At 31.4% G+C, this 22,521-nt stretch overlaps 1 protein-coding gene across 4 annotated transcripts in view; it reads left to right on the top strand.

The window, feature by feature from the left end:
- Nucleotides 1–22,406, top strand: part of LOC132927173 (adenylyl cyclase 78C) — a 127,557-nt gene extending 105,151 nt beyond the window's left edge. For 2 of the 4 annotated variants that reach the window (XM_060991651.1, XM_060991660.1), the window contains 8 exons: nt 70–369; nt 630–1,145; nt 1,341–1,467; nt 2,305–2,411; nt 2,808–2,922; nt 3,997–4,142; nt 6,701–6,917; nt 17,376–22,406. In XM_060991651.1, the coding sequence (XP_060847634.1) occupies nt 70–369; nt 630–1,145; nt 1,341–1,467; nt 2,305–2,411; nt 2,808–2,922; nt 3,997–4,142; nt 6,701–6,917; nt 17,376–17,905 (2,058 nt within the window). In that variant the 3' untranslated portion in view covers nt 17,906–22,406. Of the gene's footprint in view, nt 1–69; nt 370–629; nt 1,146–1,340; nt 1,468–2,304; nt 2,412–2,807; nt 2,923–3,996; nt 4,143–6,700; nt 6,918–12,725; nt 13,233–17,375 lie in introns of those variants that run through there. The other 2 variants (XM_060991665.1, XM_060991674.1) reach the window with 2 other exon arrangements.
- Nucleotides 22,407–22,521: the final 115 nt, after the last annotated feature.

Raw genomic sequence — 22,521 nt, 5'->3', positions numbered from 1 at the left:
TACCTTCAATAATAAAATTATATTATTTGATTATAACCACTGATGATTTAATTATATTATTATTTTTAGTTTTGTCAGTTACGCGAAGACATGTTTAAATCAAACATGGCGTGTTGTTTTATCATATGGCTGTTAGTCGTATGTTGTCAAACGATCATGTTGCCCCGATGCATGAAACTATTGGTTGCCTTGGCATTCACCACCGTTGTGCTTTGCGCTGCACTGACACTTGTCATGGCAGAAGAGTTCATGCACTTGCCGTCTGCTTTGCAGAGGATGTCCTCAGTATTGGTTCAAAACCGGTTCAGGCGGACAATGTTCATTTGCGCTGTAGTCGGACTTATATGTTTTTCCTCCACTCTTAGTCTCGTGAGTATCTCGACTGTTAATATTGTCGTTTATAACGACACACTCACGTAAAGTCTCCTATCTAAAAGCGCTTTCAGACCAAAAAATCACATCGTACTTTCATTGTTAAAGTAAAATAAAAATTAAGCAACGTAAATCAACGGATAAAATACTTAAGCGAATGCGATCGTTCCGTTCAATGTTAAACAACGAAAATAAAATTAATTTACTGTCCAAATCAGTAGGTTTCATACATGTTTACTTACATTAATTTAATTTAGCTATTTACGCCCGACGAGCACCTGATTAGGAAGGTGGACAACTCGGACGGAGACGACGGCCGAAGGACAAAACGGCGGACAGAAGAAACCAACGACTGTGTGCACCCAGAGTATTTAGTGTTCACGTGGGTCCTTTGCCTTATAGCCTTAGCCACCACGCTCAAGCTATACTTCCTGGTCAAGACTTTCTTGGCATCCATCATGGTGGCCGTGTACACAGGACTCACATCGCTAGCCTACCCACAGGTATTCTCACAAACCGACACTGAACACCGCACCATGCCGCTGTCGTCGCAGATGCTGTTGCTGTTGATCGTGTTCCTGGTACTGGTGGCCTATCACGCCCGGCTAGTAGAGGTCACTTCCCGGCTAGACTTTCTATGGAAACGGGAAGCCGAACGGGAACTTACCGAAATGCGAGAGACCCGAACCAACAATCGACAACTATTGCGCAATATACTGCCCGATCACGTCGCCCACCATTTCCTGTCGTCCTCACGCAGGCACACTACGGACGTAAGTAAAAGCGGGTACTCAATGTTAAAATGAAAACCTATCATGATGTCGGGGAGGAGAGGCTTGATGAGCATGTGGTTTGAACCACAAATATGCTTTAAATACAACCCCCTCGGACACGCAGCAATAGACATGCGACTGCTATTTTAACCTCATTCGGTTATATATATAATAAAACCACGTTTTTGTTCACAGGAACTGTACTCGCAGTCCATCGACAAGGTTGGCGTCATGTTTGCAAGCATTCCAAATTTCACAGAATTTTATTCTGAAGACATAAACAAAGGCATGGAGTGCATCAGATTGCTGAACGAAATAATCGGTAAGCACGTGAGGCATTTACACGATGTATGTTTTAACAATATTATTATTGCCTAATGGTATTTATGTAGATATATTTGTACGTAGATAGAGAATGAGTATTATATACTCATATTAAAATATGATATTATTTAGCCTGTTTTTCCCGTTCGCCCATTGCTATCTTTTGGGAGGGTGAACTTTGCACAATACGAAATCTGTAGTAATCCAGGCAGTCGATGCTGTACGGGTGGACGTCAGTTTTGACGTCACTTGATCTATATATACATTATATTATACACATATATTTATATTATTTAAATATATACTATGTATATTATACGTGAATAGATTATACATAATATATTTTATGTCGTGCACTCTGTGGGTACCTGCTGTTTTATTATATTGTGTCGGTTAAGTGTGTATATGTTGGAATCGATTAAAACTGTCACTTACCTAAATGCGCGCCGTGATATACTATGGTAGTATATAGGTACTATAATATAGTATGGCTATTATTATCATGATTATCGCCGCATTCGTGGTCTAAATTGTAATATATTATACATACGGCGCTTAATGAACTATATATAAATAGGTATAAAGCGTGTACTTTGGTGGGTGTTAAGTTTTCTTTTTTCCTTTGGAAATATAGTGTCGTGTGTCTACTACTCATAAGGGTCAAACTTTCACACGAAAGAGCTTTAAACTTTTAACCTGTTTTAAGGTTTTTATTATACGCGTGCTAATAAAGAACTTAAGAACACAAGTGTTTAATGATTAATGTGCGTGTATGACTACGCAGTACAATAAATTACGATGTTGGTTAAATGTCATAAATTATTTTGTTTTACAGCTGACTTCGACGAATTGTTATCAGAACCAAAATTTGGTTCGATTGAGAAAATCAAAACCGTCGGTGCAAGCTATATGGCCGCGTCCGGGTTAAATCCCGGTGTTAAGGCAAGAATATTATTACCATTATTAAATATTATGTAATATTGTTTCTAAACTGTCAAATCCAATATATTTAGTACGATTAATATCATTTAGGTAGATAGGATTTTATTTATTTTATTATGTTTTTCAAAACATAAAATCACAGTATATTTTGGTTGTTTTAATATCTACATATCTTGTTTAAAAATTATCTGAATATAATTTGAAAAATCGGCCAATAATATTGTTTTCTTGGAAACATTATTGTAGGTAATATTGATTATTCCATGTTTAATTAAAATGTCCACAATTTATATTATTTTCGACCTTGGGTAGTTTAAACGCTAATACGTAAAATTTTAATTTAGCACTAAATAATCGATAATATTAATACATATTTTTATTACATTGTTGTTTTAGGACGGAGAAGACGAATACGGTCACCTTTGCGCTCTTGTCGACTTCGCATTAGCTATGAAACAATGTTTACAAGATGTCAATGTGCACTCGTTTAATAATTTTCAGCTCAGGGTTGGTAAGTAATTATTAAAAAAAATAGTTGGTACATTTTTAAAATTGATGGACAAATACACTACATTTTGTTCATTATGATCAAACCAACAAACTGACGTCATAAAAACAAACTCCATTACCATTCTAAAATATTATATTTCACATATATATTTATACTGTTGATATTAATTTATACGTAGCACCTTATATAATAATTATACATTATTTATTTAATATTAAACTAATTATAATAGGTTTCGCTATGAATAAAAGAAGGAATAAAAAAATTATATCAATAAAAAATAGTAAAATAACGATAAGTATATACTTCAAGTAACTGCTGTTGTATAATAGTTGTTATAATAAATTCATAAAGGTAGAAAAAAAATCCATGAAATCAATTGTAATTTAAATGTAGGTAGGTACTCCTACTATATATAATATTTTTATACTCTTTTAAAAATCAATGGCCAAAAATAAAATTACCACCCTATTATATATTTCACCAAGTTTCTTTCAGTTGTATTTATATATTTTTTTTTATTAATACTTTTGAAGTATACTATTATTTTTGGAAAATTAATACCGTATAAACCGTATAAGGACACAATTATTATTGTTCTATAATTACTATAATCATACATATAATTGTAATTCGTTCTAACTTTTGATTCACCTACGACCTACAAAATAAACGTAATGTCTCTTAAAAATCTGAAACTGCCAATTTTCTAGATCAAATTGCGGTGTAAACATTAGTTGTATACAAATACGCGAGCAATATTTAAAACGCATAGTCGGGAGGCAGGCGGTTAGACGAATGTACATATCATTATATACACATTATGTATATATACCGGGTCCGGGGGATATTAGGATAAACAAACGGTGAGGGTCGCCCTATGGAATATACACCGGACTACCAAAGTATGACGAAATTAATGCAAACGGCGTGATGATCATATTATATACATATCGAAGTTTTACGAATACAAACAAAACATTTTGTAGACATCAAACCCGTATATTTATTTTGGTATATAAATTACATCCTTTGATGAACGTTATTTTATTTCGATCGATTCGTGTCCGACAGGAATAAGCTGCGGTGCCCTAGTGGGCGGAGTCATCGGAGCGCGGAAACCTGTGTACGACATATGGGGAAACACCGTGAACGAGGCTTCCAGGATGGATTCCACGGGCACTATGGGCCGGATACAAGTGCCCGAGAGCACGGCCAAAGTAAGAATCGTGTAATTGAATTAATTTTAACGTCACTGGCGTTTTGAAATTATAATTTGTTTATATTTACATCATTCCGTATTGGCGTCGCTTTTCGTTGTTCGCATTTATTTAATATTATTATGTTTTTGTCGTCGGCGTGTCATCGGCTATAATGACCAAAGTTTATGTTTTTTTGTCTCTTTTAAAAAACTGAAAAATAATAATCGTATCGCGACGTTTAATAATCTAATATTATGTGCAATTTACATGACGTATAATTAAAATAAAAGAATTATACGGGTAATAAATTATACAAAATGCGTCTAAAAAAACATTAATTTATTGCATTGTTAAATTGTTTTAATTATATTTTTCTCACATACAACAAATAACAAATTATAGGTACAATAAAAATTGTATTCACTGTAAACATTTTTTGGCAGGACAACGATAGCAATTTATATTACATAGGTATACTAAAAAACATCATTGTTATACTACACATGTTATACATATCAATATCATGTAATATCAATTCATAAATCTACGTAACGTGACATACTTATAGAGTAATTTTGTCAAATGATTGTGCCTTAGAATAAAGTATAATAAATCCTCGCTATATAAGTGTAGTCGTAAAGATGCTTTGAAACATTATTTGTAATTTCCTTTATTTAACTAATTAACTAAATTCATTAACAACATAAGTTATTAATATTTTAGTAGATGACTATAAATAACGTAAGTACCTATACAAAATTGTTATCAATGTCTTATAACTAAAACTATGTGATCAATAATTATTATATTATTGGTTACAGTGTCTACAACAACTATTATAATAAAATATAACAAAACCCTTCTGCATAGGTATAAATGCTTTGAAACGTTTATTGTTTATACATGAGTAAATCATACTTCATGCACATAGTTCCATATAAACTAAAACAGTCTAAACCCTTATTTTATCAGCAATGCATTACTTAGCCGAATTCAATTGTCTTAGTATTTTATGCTCAACGAGGATAAGTTTCCTAAAAGTTTAAAGGAAATTATGTACCTACCTACCTACATACAAGTTTAACTTTGAGAAAACCTTTTTACAAATTTATCAATATAGTTTATGGAAAAAACAGCAAAAATAATATATTCCAGTTCCCGTGTTAAAAAAAAAAATCTTGACCTTTTTTTTGTTTGGGTAAGCCGCGAGATATACCTACTTAGATTGCTTAGAATCGTTTTACGAGATCAACAATACCCGTTCTTGCAACTGTAACCGGCATAACCGTGTATCCCACTGTTTTTTCCTTTTAATTGATTATTCGAGTGAAAGTTTCATGAATCTTATTACCTGTTTGTGACGATTGTTTTTAAATGTATTTAAACAAAATAAAAATGCACAAGAGTACGATGAAAAGTTTTAAGCTTGTATCGGAGAATAATACAACATATTACAGAAGGGTATAGGTATATTACATAATATATAAGCGTGCGTTTCATGCATTATTCATGTTATTTTGTTTTTAAATAAAAATTGGATACTACGGATCAATTTGAAAAATAAAATAGTGTAATGTACAGAGGTAGACTATAAGCATATTATCCTTTTAGATGACCAACCAGGTCCGTCGGAATAAACAAAATAATTCACTTTATTGGGCTACGGATGATGCGCGCGTTTTTACATTATATTGTAGACACGCAAGGCGTGTTGTATAGGTATACTTACCTGTGTTATTATTCTGCAGAACGCTCGACGTATAGTACATACTCGTATAATACTATACATAAATTTCAAATTTATGTAAACATATTCTTCTGTCGGACACTTTAAACTTTGAACGCTGTTTTTCTTTCGATAATAAACGGCTACGTCTTCGTCGTCGTCAACGCAGCAGCATTACAATATATACGCGGAGGGGGTGAAACGCGCAACTCGTTGGTATACACGCAGCCATTATCGAACGGTTATATTTTACAGAATCGTTTATTAAGATTTATGTCGTTTGTTACTTCGTGTAATATGAAATTGTCCCGCGCACGGGTTGTGTTCAAATGTTGTCACGTGCACGCAACAGCGTTAAAACATGATTATTAAATTATTAATGTTTTGAATGTATGTTAACTACATATATGTATAATACAGTAGTAATCTTTAGAGGTACATACACTATAGTGCACTTCCGGAAAATTACATTTCGCGTAATACAATATGTCAGATCAAGGCGGAATGCCTGACATTTGATCAACGCGTCGAGAAACAATAATTTCACTTTTGGTAGTATAGGCACAACCAAACAGTGAAGCAGCGTGAATAATACTTTTTCGTTTATGCGTACAATAGGTATTATAATTAAATGTCATGACTTCAGTTTATACGTATAAAATCTATAAGTATAATTTTATTTATTTTATCGTTTATAAATTTGTATCTAAATATTAAAGAACCATAATCAATTTTCGATACATATAATGCGCCTATATATATTGACGCATTATCAAACTTTGTTGTCCGCGTTTATTATTAATATTATATTTTTTATTATTAATACATATTATTATCGTCATTGGTGTAGATCCTGATGGACAGGGGTTACGAGACGGAGTTCCGGGGCTCGATCGCGGTCAAGGGCAAAGGCGAAATGAAAACGTACTTCGTAGTGGGCAAAAAGGGAGCCGTGGCGAACAACCTGAGCCGACAGTCGAGTCAGATCAGCAGTTTGGCGACCGTCGTCTACGGGATGGTGCAAGCTAGACGCCGGCAAAACACAGTAAAAAAAAGACATTTTCATCGTGAGTGCGCTTCTACTAACAACACTAATAATAAAATACATATCTAATGAGTACGGGCGTACGGCTTTGTTATTATTATTATTATTGTGGTGACGAGAGAATGGTGTACGCCTAGTGTTATACATATTATGCTTATATGTGCCGAAATTTTTTCGACTTATTTCGCTGCGATTTATTAACAAGCATTAACCGCGAGCTTGAATGCGCATATATATATATATTAAATGGTTTAGCCGGTTTAGGTGTTGTGTGTTATCATTATTGTACCATCGTCGGCACAGAATGTGCGAACCACGAATTAAACACATTGCGGTGTTTGAACTATTCAGTCGGTCCGAGACGAAATCCCGAGTAAGACATCGTCGCGTGCAGTGACTCGTATAATATACCACGTCGCGTTGATATATGTTTATAGTTTATACATATACACATCATATAACATATACCAATCCGTGTAATTGTACCGTCGTTATGTATTATAAGTATATAAACAGTAAACACACGCGCGAGATATATCGCGGGGAACGCGGTCATATAATAATTATTATTACTGTTGTTCGTATTACTGTATCGGCGGTAATACATCGTAATTATTTACGGTTTCGCCACCAAATTGGATCTCATCAATCTTGCTCCGTTAACTAATAACGTAACATTTGCATTAATATACCATAACATTACGCTAATTCGGTATTGCCTATACTCTATATACAACCGTTTAGAACGGCGGCTATAATAATATATGAACATTGTGCACATATATACGCGCACGCAACAAGAATATACCACCGACCAGTAACCACCAACATTATATAATATATTGGCATCGTCTTCGTTATAGACTTTTTTTTTTTTACATAATATGTGTATATGTGCAGTGATGTATTTACGGGAAGACGGGGGCGTGAGCACAAGGCGATATATTTTTTTTAATGTTGTTGCTATATGTATCTTCAAGATACGACCATAAGTATTTGATTTTAAGATTTGTTTTTTTTTTTAAATTTATTTTAAAAAAAAATTGATTATGCCATATATTTCTATAATATCAATATAATCTATAATCAATGGCAACTATTTAAACAAGCAAATAAATATTTGATTTTCGGGAGCCAAATCTAAATAATACATGTGTGATCTATAGCAATAGCATAGCGATAGCGGTATATACGAGTTGAAAAAATAAACTGCGACAACCCTCATAGGTACCGAGGAATCTATTGATATAAACTTTTATTGAAAACGGTCCAGTATAGTTTTTTTAGTCTATAGCGGACAAAGAAACATTCATTTTTATACACTTATATAAATAAATAGATACCTAGGTAGACAACGATATAATATGTGATTTGTTGAATCTGCTCGCGATTCGGTTATTACAGTAATATGATACTTTGTACCCGTCGTTGTGAATATAATAATATATAGCGTACAGCGTACGTGTAGATATAATAATGATTATTATAATGACACGATGTTCGGGCAAACGTATTATGTGTAACACGAATCTCCGGGTCAACAAGATGCCCGAAAAGGATTTATGTCTAGTATACAGGGTGAATTTGTTGTCGTATACAACACCCGATATTCCTCATCCACAACCCCAGGGATCTTAAATCTTTTTATACGTCGAACCGAATCTTTGACAGTATTAGTCCAAAATTTTCCGTGGAGGGCAAGATATTATAATATAAGGAGCACGAAAAGATAGAAAGATAATTTGTTATTTTATTTCACCCAATTTTACAAAGAAAAAAAATAATTAAAATTTTTTTCGTCGACTGATTTTCTACTAATGACAACTTGGATATTTATGTGCAGCTAGGATATTGCGAGAAACATGGTTAACAAGGTTAACCTTTAGAACAAGTTATCGTAAAAACACCTCTTGTGACTACCGGGCTAACTATTGGTAAGATTAGTTTGAAGAGTCTTAAATCGATCGAATACGAGGGTCATAATATTTTGTGTCTTGTAATATACTGTCTTGCGGGATAAAATATTCACCACAATTTAAAAACTTTTGATTTCGGTTTCTGTTGAAAACCGCAATATAATATTATTCAAATATTATTATTCATGCAATAATCTAATATCTAACATTAATCCCACGCAATCGTTGAACGGATATCTATCGAGCGTACAGTATTACCGTGTTTGCGTGGTATACTGTAGTTATAACGACTTAATCCTAACGTCATAATCGTCGCAATAATATTATATATATATATATATACATATAACAAAATAACTGTAATAATATGAACGTCGTGATAACGCGATAAACCGATTTAGCTGTGAATACCGAAAAAACGAGATTAATTACAATAATAATATAATACTAGGTATTTATAGAATACCGTGCGCCTATCTACCAAAATCAAATAAACCAGTATCTTTTTATAAATCAACATTCAAATGTAATAAGCAGTAAGCACTAAGCGCAGCTGATGTATGTAAACCCGTAAGCCGTGATTTATTTAGTGAAAAAAATATGTAAAAATCACAATGTTCATGTAATGCAAAATAATTTCTACGGAAACAATTTATATTTACTAGGTAATTCTTTTAGCAGTAAACACTGATTATCTCGAAAACTATTAACGTTTTTTAAATTGTTTTTTTTTCTTAAGAATGTTTAAAGTTTTGATGATCGACGACACAAAGTAAAATTGTAGTAGACCAACAATGTGCAAGGTACTTCTGCACCGCTCGACTCCACTCTAAACTTTAAACACTTATAAATTAGAACTAATTAATTACTCGTCCGAAATCGGATTTTTAGATATATAAATTCGCAGAAAAACATTCTATTTTGGAACATAAAATTAAAATACATTTTATGATTCAAAACAGTTCTACGAATAACTAACGATAAAAATAGAAAACATTGTTTCAATATTTTTGTTTTATGATGACAACAAATTGTATAAAAAATATTTTTTTAACTGCTAATACTTTCCAATGTAGTGAGTTTTTACTGTTAAAAGAGTCAAATACATACATTTTTTCTGACAGCCGATGTTTTTCCATAAATAAAAAACTGTACAAAAAATATAAAGATATAGGTACGTGTTTGACATATTTTTATGCCATCATAAATAATAATTCATTATCCAACGATTTACTTTTACTAATAACTGAATTTTTATTTTTCAACAAATAATAGATGGATTTTCGTTACGGCTTTCCGGGCTATACAGTATTCAGTATACATAGTTTATACATACCTATTGATTAAACATTTTATTTTTAATTTATACTCGCAGGAGTGTGTTACGGGAATAATTTAATAGAAATTATTTATTTGTTCAACTGTTTATATCTACTTCACTAAGTATTTTTAGAACTAAAGAGCTGGACTTTAATGATATTTTTTTTTTGATTTTTGCTAAAACTTTTAATATAAAAAGTTATTTCTTTAACTGTTTAATGCCATTACGTTTTACTCATGTAAACTGTTTCTAATATGTTAGTACTTTATCGTGTATGATTTTGATGCTGTAAAGTTTTGGATAATAGGTATTTTATTTATTATTTATTTTTTTGAATTTGTTACAACATTTTAAGTTTATTATACTCGTAAACTATTAGGTACAATAAAAAAATGTTATACATTAATGTTGATTGATCATTAAAAGAAAAGTACATTATTTAATTGAATAAATAAATAAATATAATAATGTCTAAACTAATTGAAAGAATAAATTAGTTGAGAAATTAAGTGCATAATTAAATTTTTGATTTGGTGAAAAAAACTGAAACATCTTAATTGAAGAAAAAAATTATGTGTTAAATCTCTAGAAACTAGAATTTTACTAAAATATTACCTTATTATAATCAATTTTTAATTTCAACTATTATATTATATTCCACAGTGTATATTTAGTATTTAAATAGATAGTCTCTAGTTTTCAAAGTACTTATTGTCTAAAATAATTTACATAAAGTTTTTATCTCTAGAGTCCACACCACGCCACCATATACGAATATCTTTATTACACTCTAAAAATATATATTATTTATAAGAATCAATGTCGAGAAACAAAAATGTTGATAACAATATATAATTAATTTGTGTTTGTATATCAATAAATAAAAATTAATTAATTAACTTTATTGAAACTATTGTTTTAAAAAAAAAAAAAAAATGTTTTTAGAGAATCTTTATGTTCATTTACTGAACACTTTTTTTCAAAACCATTATTTATTGACTATACAAATCATTAAATTATTGTATATATACAAAATAAACAAATATATTTAAGTTAATGTAACAAGGCGCTAAACCTCGATAATAATTTACCTAACTTAACCTAACTTATTAGTACCATTGAAAATTAAATTTTTGTTTTGTGTTTTGTGTTTTTAATAACTATATTTATTGTTCATTTATGGTTTCGTTTGTTTTGATTTGGCCTGTAATATAAATGTATGGTCATATAAAGGTGTTGGTAAACAAAGCTTGTTTTATAAGTCTAAAAATTAAATTTAAAACTATTACATTACAACCACCGACGGGCAACGACAGTTTTACCTTTTAAAAAGAAATAAACTTTTCAAAAATTAATTACAAAAGTTTTTTCATGTTTATCTATCGTTTTAAAAATGTGTTAGATCTTTTAATATCCAACTAGTAATTTATTAGAAAAAAATATCACAAGACAATCATCCTTGCTTCACGGATGCATAAACAACAACACTACTGTAATTCTTTAGACACACAATACCTGTATATCGTTATTATACAAATATTCCAACACGTACATATATAACATATATGTTTACTCTGTCGTAAAAAAATACTTAAATCAACACAAAAACAGTTGTGTTTGAGATTTACACTAAAACGTTTTACAAACTTATCTGGCGCATTTAATGTAAGTGTGTTAAATGTTATAATGTTCACAGGAATCCAGCAAAATCTATTCTCGGTCTAGTCGTTAGAATAACATTTCAGGAGCTTTTCGTTTGTTATTGTAATTTGTCTGTTCCGCTATAGTTTATAATATATACCTATCTATGTGTTATTTGTATTATTATATAGTCATCAGTGTGACGTTAGCTGCATGTAGCCATGAACAGTCAGTTCGACTGTGTTTAAATGTCGCAACCTTAATAGCATTAGTTTGTTGGAAACAACAGTGGCCGTGATTAATAAGAAAATCGGGTCATCCTATTCGAGATCGAAATAAAGATTATCGAATAAAGTGAAAATATTCGTATTATCAACGCATCACTATAATAATGATTTATCATAATAAAGTACCTATCGTAGATCAAAAGTTCAAGTCAAAACTATCACACAGCTGTAAATCGGTAAATAGACAGTATGAAATTATTGTAAATTTCTAAAAAAAAAAAATGGCAAAATATGTTATTTGAATCTCCGTCGACATAGTATGATTGATATTAAAATGTCTATCATAATACGAGACATAAATACTTTTGAACAATTTCATTCACTTGTTTCACGATATCTATTTTTGTAAAATGTCAAGACAATTATAAATTATAATACATCGTTAAAATATCAACGTTTGGTTTTATGACATCTTGCACAATAAATATTCACCATTTGTTTATCATTTATCTTAAATGAAAATTTTCCAAATTAGTTCCTTTTAATTCTCAATTATACGCGCATATTGTACTTACAGCGAATTACACCCGTAAGACAAATTTAATTTTGTTCAATCTCGCTGTATGTTGAATTTATTTATTCTGTTTTCGATCAGATGACACCCGATTTTCTGCAGGACGTCGTCGACCACCCCTATTTTCAACAAAATTCACATATTATTACAGGAATGATCAGACAGTGGGCGCAGATATATATAATATGTATGATGATGACACGCGTGTGGAGAATATAAAATCGATATTTACACACTGCAGCAGCACGGTCCGTTACGGGATGGTCGTGTGAGATATCCAAAACCGTTGTCGACGCGGGGATCCGTTTTGGACCTAATATAATAATATATAGTCATCACATGCAGAAAATACAGTTCCTTGTTCACAAGCACGTCTCGGTTGCGGAATAAAATACTACATTATGTAAAAGTATTATAATAAATAAACTATGTTATATCATGCTAATAATCTACTCACCATCGTATCACAAAATGAAACGTTAGAACTTTCTCGGTTTTTCACGTTTTCTGAACTTATATATAATTATTTATAGTGTGTTATATATATATATATATATATATATATATATATATACATTCGTTATCTTATGCAGCGTGTTCAGTTTCCATGCTCATCATCCAGAAAAAAAAGCATGAAAAATCTCTTTTTGTTACTATACATATATATATATTTTACATATTTTATTTAATCCTTGTTATTTTTTTTTCAAACTTCAACTTTTAAGTAACTAAATAATATATTATATTTAACTTAAACTTTGAAATGTAGTACATGTATATACAGATACTTATTATATAAAATGTAAATGTGCACTCAAATACAACAGTTATGCATTAAAATATTTTTATAGAAGTTTACATGTCTAATATTTTTGAAAGATTATGATGAATTTTTGTATACGAGTCTACCATCCTCCGTTAAAGCGGAACAAATTTCAAAGTGAAAACGTGCGTTTTATGTTTTCACATTATATTACATGGTGTGACATTTACATGCATGTTAATATGTGATGTTCCTACCTATATACCGTTTAGAAAAACGAGGTTTTTTTTATGACTCGCAGCTTTAATACGAAGAGAAAAACCTATAGAAAAAAATATATAACTATATTATGTATATATATATATGCAAATAAAGGTATACGGAGAGCCCAACAAGTTTGATTATATGTTGAACCGCAATTGGATAAAAACATTTAAGGAATGACGTTCAGTTATTCTGTACGAAGCACGTCAAATTTTTGTCGAAGGTTGAACTATACACGACTAAAACGTTTTTTTCCAATCGGTATTTCGACCGCAGTCGTTTTCTTTGCAGTTGACTGCTGTATACGTTTTTGGCGAATTCCAATATTGCCGAGCAACTATTTCACGTCCGCGCACAATGAATGAGTATTTATTTCGATTTCAATATAGCCCAGTGGCGCAATTACGGAAAGTGATATATACCATCACCTCCCGGAACTTATATTATTTTTTTCGTGTGTTAATTTGTTTTTTATTTATTATATATTTTATCACTTTGGCATAAAACTCTGTTGGAGCATGTCCTATAAATTTAGATCGCGCGTTTTCTATTGTAGTTGAGAACAATATACATTATTATAAAGGAAAAACCATAACAGTAGCGAAGTACCATAACTCGAAACAACAATGAGACAACACATACCCAATTAGAACGCAGATAAATGATTTGGTTTTATTATATTTAAATAAAATGTATTTTACCAAACTTGAATGTAATAATAATATGTTAACATATATTATGTACTATAATCGTTTCGTTTTTATATTTATATTATAAATAGCTTCTCTTTTTTTAATTATTATTATTATTGGAATATATAGTATAGTATATATAGTATATATAGTATCTATACTAGTTGCAGACACACCAAGTCGATGTTGAATTTGTCTCATTCAAACAGGCGTGCAGGGAGAATCGGAAAACTGTAGTGATTACCTACCGTTGCGTTATGGCCTATGAGACATTATTATGTCTCACCTTTTATGATTTTGCTTTATTTTATTTTTAAGTAATCATTATTATCATAATTTAACTATGGACATCCTAACATATACATATATAATATTAGTTCGTGATTTTTAATGAACGGTTGGTTCTGTTCTACGGTTTTGTTTCTAATGTGATATTTTCCAAATATGAGTATCAATGATATTATCATTATATCTGATTTTTTTTCAACTTTTAATATAATATAGTAATAATCAATGTGAATGAATTATCATAAATATTATGAGATTTAAATATTTGTTTTTTCTTATTCCTTATGACTAATATGAAAGATAATTTATATTTAAGGAACTACACTTATTCAGTAGCTCAATTTTGGTCAACAAAATTGACTATTTAATTTCTATATCAATATGATGTAATCTCAGATACGTTTTTCCGCGTGTTTTCATGAACGAAACATATACCTACTTATACATAAAATTGTCAATCAATTGTTTATTATTTAACCAAACATTTAAAACATAAAAACAGTATTTACGGGGGAGGTGGGGGTAAATATGCCACTGTGTATTTATATACAGATATACTCAATTTTATCAAATTAATAATTTTTTTTTTAAGTGCACGAAGCTCGTAATAGTTGGGCCTAGCTGCTAACCTGCATTTTAATATGTCTAACACGTCTTTAGTTGTGGTGATTTTGAATTAGCTCAGAATAAAAAGCTTTAAGGTACGGTTTCCCTGCAGCGTCAAAGAGTGGAACAGTGCGGCGTGTCATGACGCTTACTATGTCCAGACCAGTAGTTGACGCTGGACACTGCAGGGAAACCGTACCTTTAATGTCACAAATGTGCAACTATCAACTATTTATAAAAATTGTTATGAATACGCGACAATACCGTCACGTAAATATGAATACTGAGATTTGAAAACCAGTCGTCGCTTCATAAATGCAATTGTAATCTTGTATTTTATATGATACGAAGTAAATGTCCGCCACTCGTAATTTGAGAGAGAAAGCCTAACCTAAGGAAAGTACGATTGTCGTCCATACTCTCGGCGCGTGTGAACTGTACAGAAAAGAACTATAATTTTAAAAATTTTAAAATTAAAACCCTATTTTAAATATTTTAAAAACCAAAACGTCCAAATCCGATATTTTGAGAATCCTAAATAGGTATTTTTCCGCGACGTCAATAGTTTTGATCGTTTTGATTTGCTATTTATTTTTTTAATCACTCATTAAAATTGAAATTAATTAAAACCTAATAACTATATTTATAGAAATATGTGCTTTTAATTTTTAAGTACTGAAACCGCCATTTATGTATTTTCTATGAACCGTACATACGGAGACAGGAACCGAACAAAAAAAAACCGTCGAAATTTCAGTTCCTGAAAAAAGACTTTCATGCGAGTGTACAACGTATAATTAAAATATACGAGTATAAAATATTATACCGGATCACATGAAAAAAAATCGATTGATTTAATGGTTCTCTGCAATTTAATGGACCAATCGTTGGTCACTATACCTAAATCGTGTTTAACGGTTACCACATTATAGCACTCTACGGCGATTCGTTAAGATATTAATTAATATGTTTACAGCGGTGGCGTGCGGTCAGGGCAAGCTAGGTAAACGGCATGGCCCGGCAAAAGGATGAAATAAAAAGCTTAACAGTCATTATTTTAAACGACAGTGTGACTTATACGTCATTAAAATGACTACTATTCGTTAATTCTTGTACGTCTATTCAATTTATATCAGTTTATCAGTATTTTTCGAAAGAAGTGAGATTATTTTTATTTTTCGAAAGAAGTGAGATTATTTTTTTTTTTTTTGTACAGACAATATTTATTTATTTATATTTTATTTCTTTAAGATGAGAGCACTAGGTATTACAAGAATGTTGCCGTGTCGATCAGGGCTCGTCGATAATTTTAAAAACGTAATTCCAATATTGCGCCGCTGCAGCATATCGGAAAATTAACATCGTCAATACACTTTTATTAAATTTAATAAATACGTTTTGAATACATTGGAACTTCGTTCAACCGTCATAGATACTCAAAAATAAATATTATTTAATAAATGAAAAATATTTATCATTATAATAATAAACATTTATCGTTGTTGAAAATTGCCGTAATGGTAAAAATAGAATTCGATAATGTGTGATAAATTCATTCGGTCCGTCAGTCGCATATCAGTTTGATTTTGATGGCCGAGTCAAGTGGTTTATTATGTATCATCGTTGAAAAAAATTTGATTTATTTTAAACGATCGTCAATCACGTCAATATTTTCAAATTATTATACACTATAGAGTTTTATAATAAAATAATACATACACATATACAACAATGTGCGAAAATTAAAAATCAATTTTTTCGTTTCGACTTTCGTTTACATAAAAAAAAAAAAAACATAAAATTTCAAAATTGTTCAAACGTCCGATTAGCCGTCTATATTTTTGATCATATTTGTCTGAGCTTTAGTCCGGTGATAATCGAAGTTCCGCTGTAGGTATTGTATCAATAAAATATCATTTTTTTTTTTTTACAGATTAACTCTAGTTAATTGTTTTATTTTAACGCTTACCCGCGACATAAGATATTACAGCGCGCCACCGGTTTACATCTAACCTAATATGTCGTTGTTGCGACCCGCCCGCCATAATGTGATAACATAAATACGTATATAAAATATAATAAACGCATAATAACATAACAAATACACCACCCACGACACCCGTAACGCCTAAACTCGACGTCCCGTCGTGTACGATGATGTTTTGACTGATGCGAGCGCGTGTTGCAGATGTTGCAGGCAACAACAACCTGACGCGCACCAAGTCGCAGTACCACCGCACGCAACCCGGCCGGTTGGTGAACTTTAGCAGTTTTCGCGTGTCCAACCGGCACCAGCAACAACAACAACAACAACAACAATCACAGCAGCAACAACAACAACAGCACCAGCAACAGCGACAGCAGCGACAACAGCAACAGACGTGCCGCGACGGCGTCGACGACGGCGGACCGAGCCCGGTGGCCAGGGCCGTCGCGGCGGGCGGCAGCCGTCTGTTGTCGGCGTCGGCTTTCGGCGGCGCGCTGCAGCAACGCCAACGCGACAACGGGACGGCCGCGACGGCGGTGGTGGTCGCCCGGGTGGACTCGCGTAGTAAGAACCACAGGCCGGTCACCGCCGCCACGTCGCTCAGGTACTGCAAGTCGGTGTCGCCCATCGCCGAGAAACCGCCGGCGCGCCGCAGCCCGCCCAGGTCGGCGTCCATGAACCTCCAGGCCCGCAGCTTCGCGGCGACGGCCGTCGACTCGTTCCCGAGGTGATGGTGATGAGTGATGACCGGTGCGGGTAGACGCAGCGCGGCGGCGGTCGAGTGCAGCGTTCTATTGTAGCGGAACAGAGTCCGTATTATTATTATTATTATTACTATTATTACTATTATACGAATATTGTTTTAAACGGAAAACGAACGTTCGATGGGGTACGATCGAAAGGTTTGCTTAAGTACCATCTGTTCTCTATATATATTGATTTGTCGATAATTATATTATGTGTATTTATATTATATACCTCTAAAATCACATTAAGTATATTATTATGTATAAGAAAAATTGTGCGTGATGTATATATTATGATAATAAATCCACAGAATGTGTATGTCTTAGCGCGTCCTGTCGAGTGCAAAACTCGCCGTTCAAGGGCCGGGAAGGTAGACCGAGGGCGATTTTAACAACTGCACACCATTTTGTTGAAAAAAGGATCATCTAATGAGTCACGTGTTTGAGTATAGAGTAAAATATTATTATATAGTACATTATGGTAAATCTATTTCCTTTGACAGGTATAACATTATTTAGAAATATTCATGTAGTGTCATAAAAGTATTCTAATAGGTCAAAATATCCACAGACGAAATAATGTGTATCCAGGAAAAAGGTATGCCGGTAAAAGAAGTTTTGAAAAAGTAAATAAGAATAATCCAAATTCGGAGATTTATCGTTCGTAACACTGAACTGTTAATAATTATGAGTGTGATTTGATCCACGGTGACAGGTCAGATAATACCCAATTCGCGTACCTATACATTGTGCTCTTATATTATTTTGTCAGCTGCTTGTTCTAGTGTCGCATTTTCGCAATTATAATTTTCAAATATTTATGTATTGGTAATATTAACCTGAATCAATACTAAACAAATCGATTGAATTATATTAAATTGATAATACTACGTCTTACGTCTTAGTTTGAAAATCGAATGTTCCGCTAATATCGACTACACGTCATATAACACACTGTATATACGATTATCTGAATTTAATGAGCTTAGATTATATTATTCCGTTATTACTAACTTTATTAGCTAATATCGACGTAAAATCTTTATGAATAAATTATTTAAGTTTGGATATTTTGACTGAATACCTATGTAAGATACTCGGCCATATCTATACAACGTGCATACTAAATGTTTATATTAAAAATGTTTAATGGGTAGGTATTTATTAAAAGGTACCTTTTTCCATTTTTAACTTTTCAAGAGAAATAATCAAGTTTTCATTTTTAGTTTGAGTTTTTTTTTTTTAATATTTACTACCTATTTATTCTATTGGATTTAATAAATGAAATATAAACTGAATCGTTGGTACAAATATTACAAGTACTATATTATTTTGATATTGTATATGTTAAAACATTAGAATCTATTAAAAAAGGGTCCTTTGTCACTTAAGGTTTAAAAAAAATTAAAAGGTTTTTTATCACAGGGTGATTCGCTGAACATGGTTATTGCTCACCCTTTCATATTCTTCAATAACGCAGTTATTCAAAATCTGGTGTCGGGAATTTTTCAATATACCTACTTAAAGGCCATATTTTAAATGACAAGATTTTTGTACTACGAAAAATGAATATCCCATAGAGATACAAACTACTGTCTCTTAAATGAGAATTCCCTTTTCTACTGTAAATTATTTAGTAGGTAATATTTTAAAAATGATTACGTATCAAAATGTAAATTTAAATAGTATTTTTTTTTTTTTTTTTGATTGGTATTTATTGTATTATTTAACTTTGTGTACTAAGAATAATAGAACCATTATTATAATGGGTTTGGAAGATTTGTGAACTATACTACCAATGTGATGGTAATATGGTTTTAGTAAAGGTATACCAAATTGATATCAATCCATCTATCAACATTTATAATATTGTAAAAAATAAAAATGATTCAGGTATAATAAACACTAGATTCAATACCTATTACATTTATTTTATATTTTTACAAAACCATTTCTGAGGACTATTATCCTTAATATAAATATTTAAATAGCTGAAAAACTACTCCTTAGAAATTAGGCACACCAACATTTTCAAAAAATAATTTACAGTAAAAAATGGGGTTCTCATTTGAAAGACAAGAGTTTTTATTCCCATAGGACACTCGTTATTGTCGTTAAGTAGTACAAAAACCTTAAAAATTTAGAAATATGGTCATTAAGTATATTTTATATTTTAGAATAAACAAATATTTTTAAAATGATATTCATTATTAAATGAAAAATGAGGGTGAGCATAATTGGTAAATCACCCTGTATGGTTGTATATTGTATAATATATTTAATATGGATAGACTATAGACTATTAAGTCTTAAAGTATTAAATTTATATAGTAAGTAATGCTAAAGCATTAGAAAAAATCAATTAAAATTCAACCGAAATTTAAATGATGGGTCCTAAAATGAAAATTAATTAAGAGCAAACCAGATTTTTGTTTTTCTTGAAAGTTGTTAAAAATGTACAGATGTCTTGATAACAAAAAAATACCTACCCATTTATATTATGCATATAAGCAGTAATTGAAAACCTGAAAGCATAGTCCTCATTTAACCTAGTCGTAATGTACAATATAACATATAAGCGGCGTGTATGATATAAGATACAACCTATTACTATTAATTATTATTATTATTATTATTGTTGTTGTTGTTATTATTATTATTATTTATAATTATGATACGGAACTTATGGACACACCTATTATCCATAATAGGTACGAACGAACGCTAAAAAAATATTAAGATTTCGTATAGATACTTCTAGAATGTATGCAGTGATTTCCCAACCTTTTATGAGCGTGACCCTAACATTTTAAATTAAACTTTTCGTGACCCTTAAAAAATCGTAATAATTGTGAACATAATTATCATTTATTAGGTAACACTAAATTATAAACTGTAAAATAATAAAAATTAATCATAAGTATGAGTATCATTAGTTATTATTTTTTTTATTAGTTATTCATTCTGGTTATTTAAAACACTCTTATCGATTTTCTTCCTCCAATTTTCCTAAATACTAGGAAAAATGTTTGTTTATGTACACGATCGGTTTCCTTCGACGCAGTGTATTTTTATCCGGGGTGAAATGGTGGAAATAATGTATTTCTCACCTCGGCGCTGGTTTTTTTAAAGTTATAATAAATACCAAGGTTAGGTTACTCTGTTTTTTGAATTTTAATTAATCCTTATTTTCTTGTGATTAAAACAAACGTAAGGATAAGTTCCATACTAGAATTATCTACCGCGCAATGTAAATACGTAATTGAGGAACATCGATGCCTATCCATCACAATATAACTTGTTCAGAAAAAAATATTTTCTGACATACCTATCCTATTGAATTGTGTACTTACAATTTACATTGATGTCATAATCATAAACCGATATCTATATAAAACGGATTCGTTGTAGGTACATAATATTAATTTTATGAATACCTTCAATTCAAATTTCGAGTTTAAAATTATATACTGTTTAGTGTTTACGATAATTCCGATTTTCGGTAAACGTTCTCCGTATATATACTCATTACATAGGTACGTCACTGCGTCGACGCGGACTTCGTCGGTCATTAGTTTTGAACGAAATGTAGGTACTATATACAATAAAGTGTAGACCAATTTCTGTAACAGTAGTCACTAGTTTTTCGTATTTTTGATCGTATTACACGTTTCTTCGGTCTTCCGTATAATATACCTATTTATATTATGATAACAGTCTGTGTGTTAATCCCGGAATCAACTCGTAGGACATCTATCGTCGACTTATCATACAATCCGAACTCCGAATATCTAAATATCTATTATATTGTATACAGGCACGCTCAGGATTTTACTAATTTTCTTACTTTCCTCATTTTTGTTGGGGGGGGGAGTTCAGCCCTGAAGCCATTCTGGGTACGGCTATGAATGTATACCTATGTATTTGCATTAGAGTATACTACGGTAGACACCTATTGTAAATTTGCAAACGCCTTTCGTCATATTTTCCCAACCTCAGTAATATACTTTACAAACACTCCATCATTTTACATAGGTACATACCTCTTTGCGATAGTATACAATAATCTCAAATAATTAAACTGAATAATTCGGTGTAGAGGTACCAGCCAAGCCCAACATTATTAAAGGTTATTATTACTTATAACTATAATGTATTAATATATCGTACAGTGCTGCTATGTTCGTAGTTCGTACCTACATTATTCTTATCCACCCCCTCGTGACGGCCTCGTTGCCTTTGAATGCTAATGCACATCCTTCGTCCGTACCTATATTTATAACAATGTTATTATTTATGTAAGACGTACATAAGTGTATTGTTCGATGTTCATTATAATATATATTATTCCCATTTTGTACAGTACGATTGAACCAACGATCTTTAAATATATTTAGTACCTATCTACGTATTATTATTTGCCTACATGTGTATATTGTGTTTCTATTACTGTAAGATAAATATAATTAAAATTTTTAAAAATGTATCCACTTGTTTGTCATTAAGCAACACCGGTTGTACATTAATCGTAGCTATACCCCTGTATATTATCCGTCCTATCACACGTCTGCGGTCTTCTGTTATTACACGCTTTGACTAAA

This window comes from Rhopalosiphum padi, chromosome 1 (assembly GCF_020882245.1).
Source record: "Rhopalosiphum padi isolate XX-2018 chromosome 1, ASM2088224v1, whole genome shotgun sequence".
Lineage (NCBI taxonomy): Eukaryota > Metazoa > Arthropoda > Insecta > Hemiptera > Aphididae > Rhopalosiphum > Rhopalosiphum padi.
This window is presented reverse-complemented; position numbering and strand designations above follow the sequence as displayed.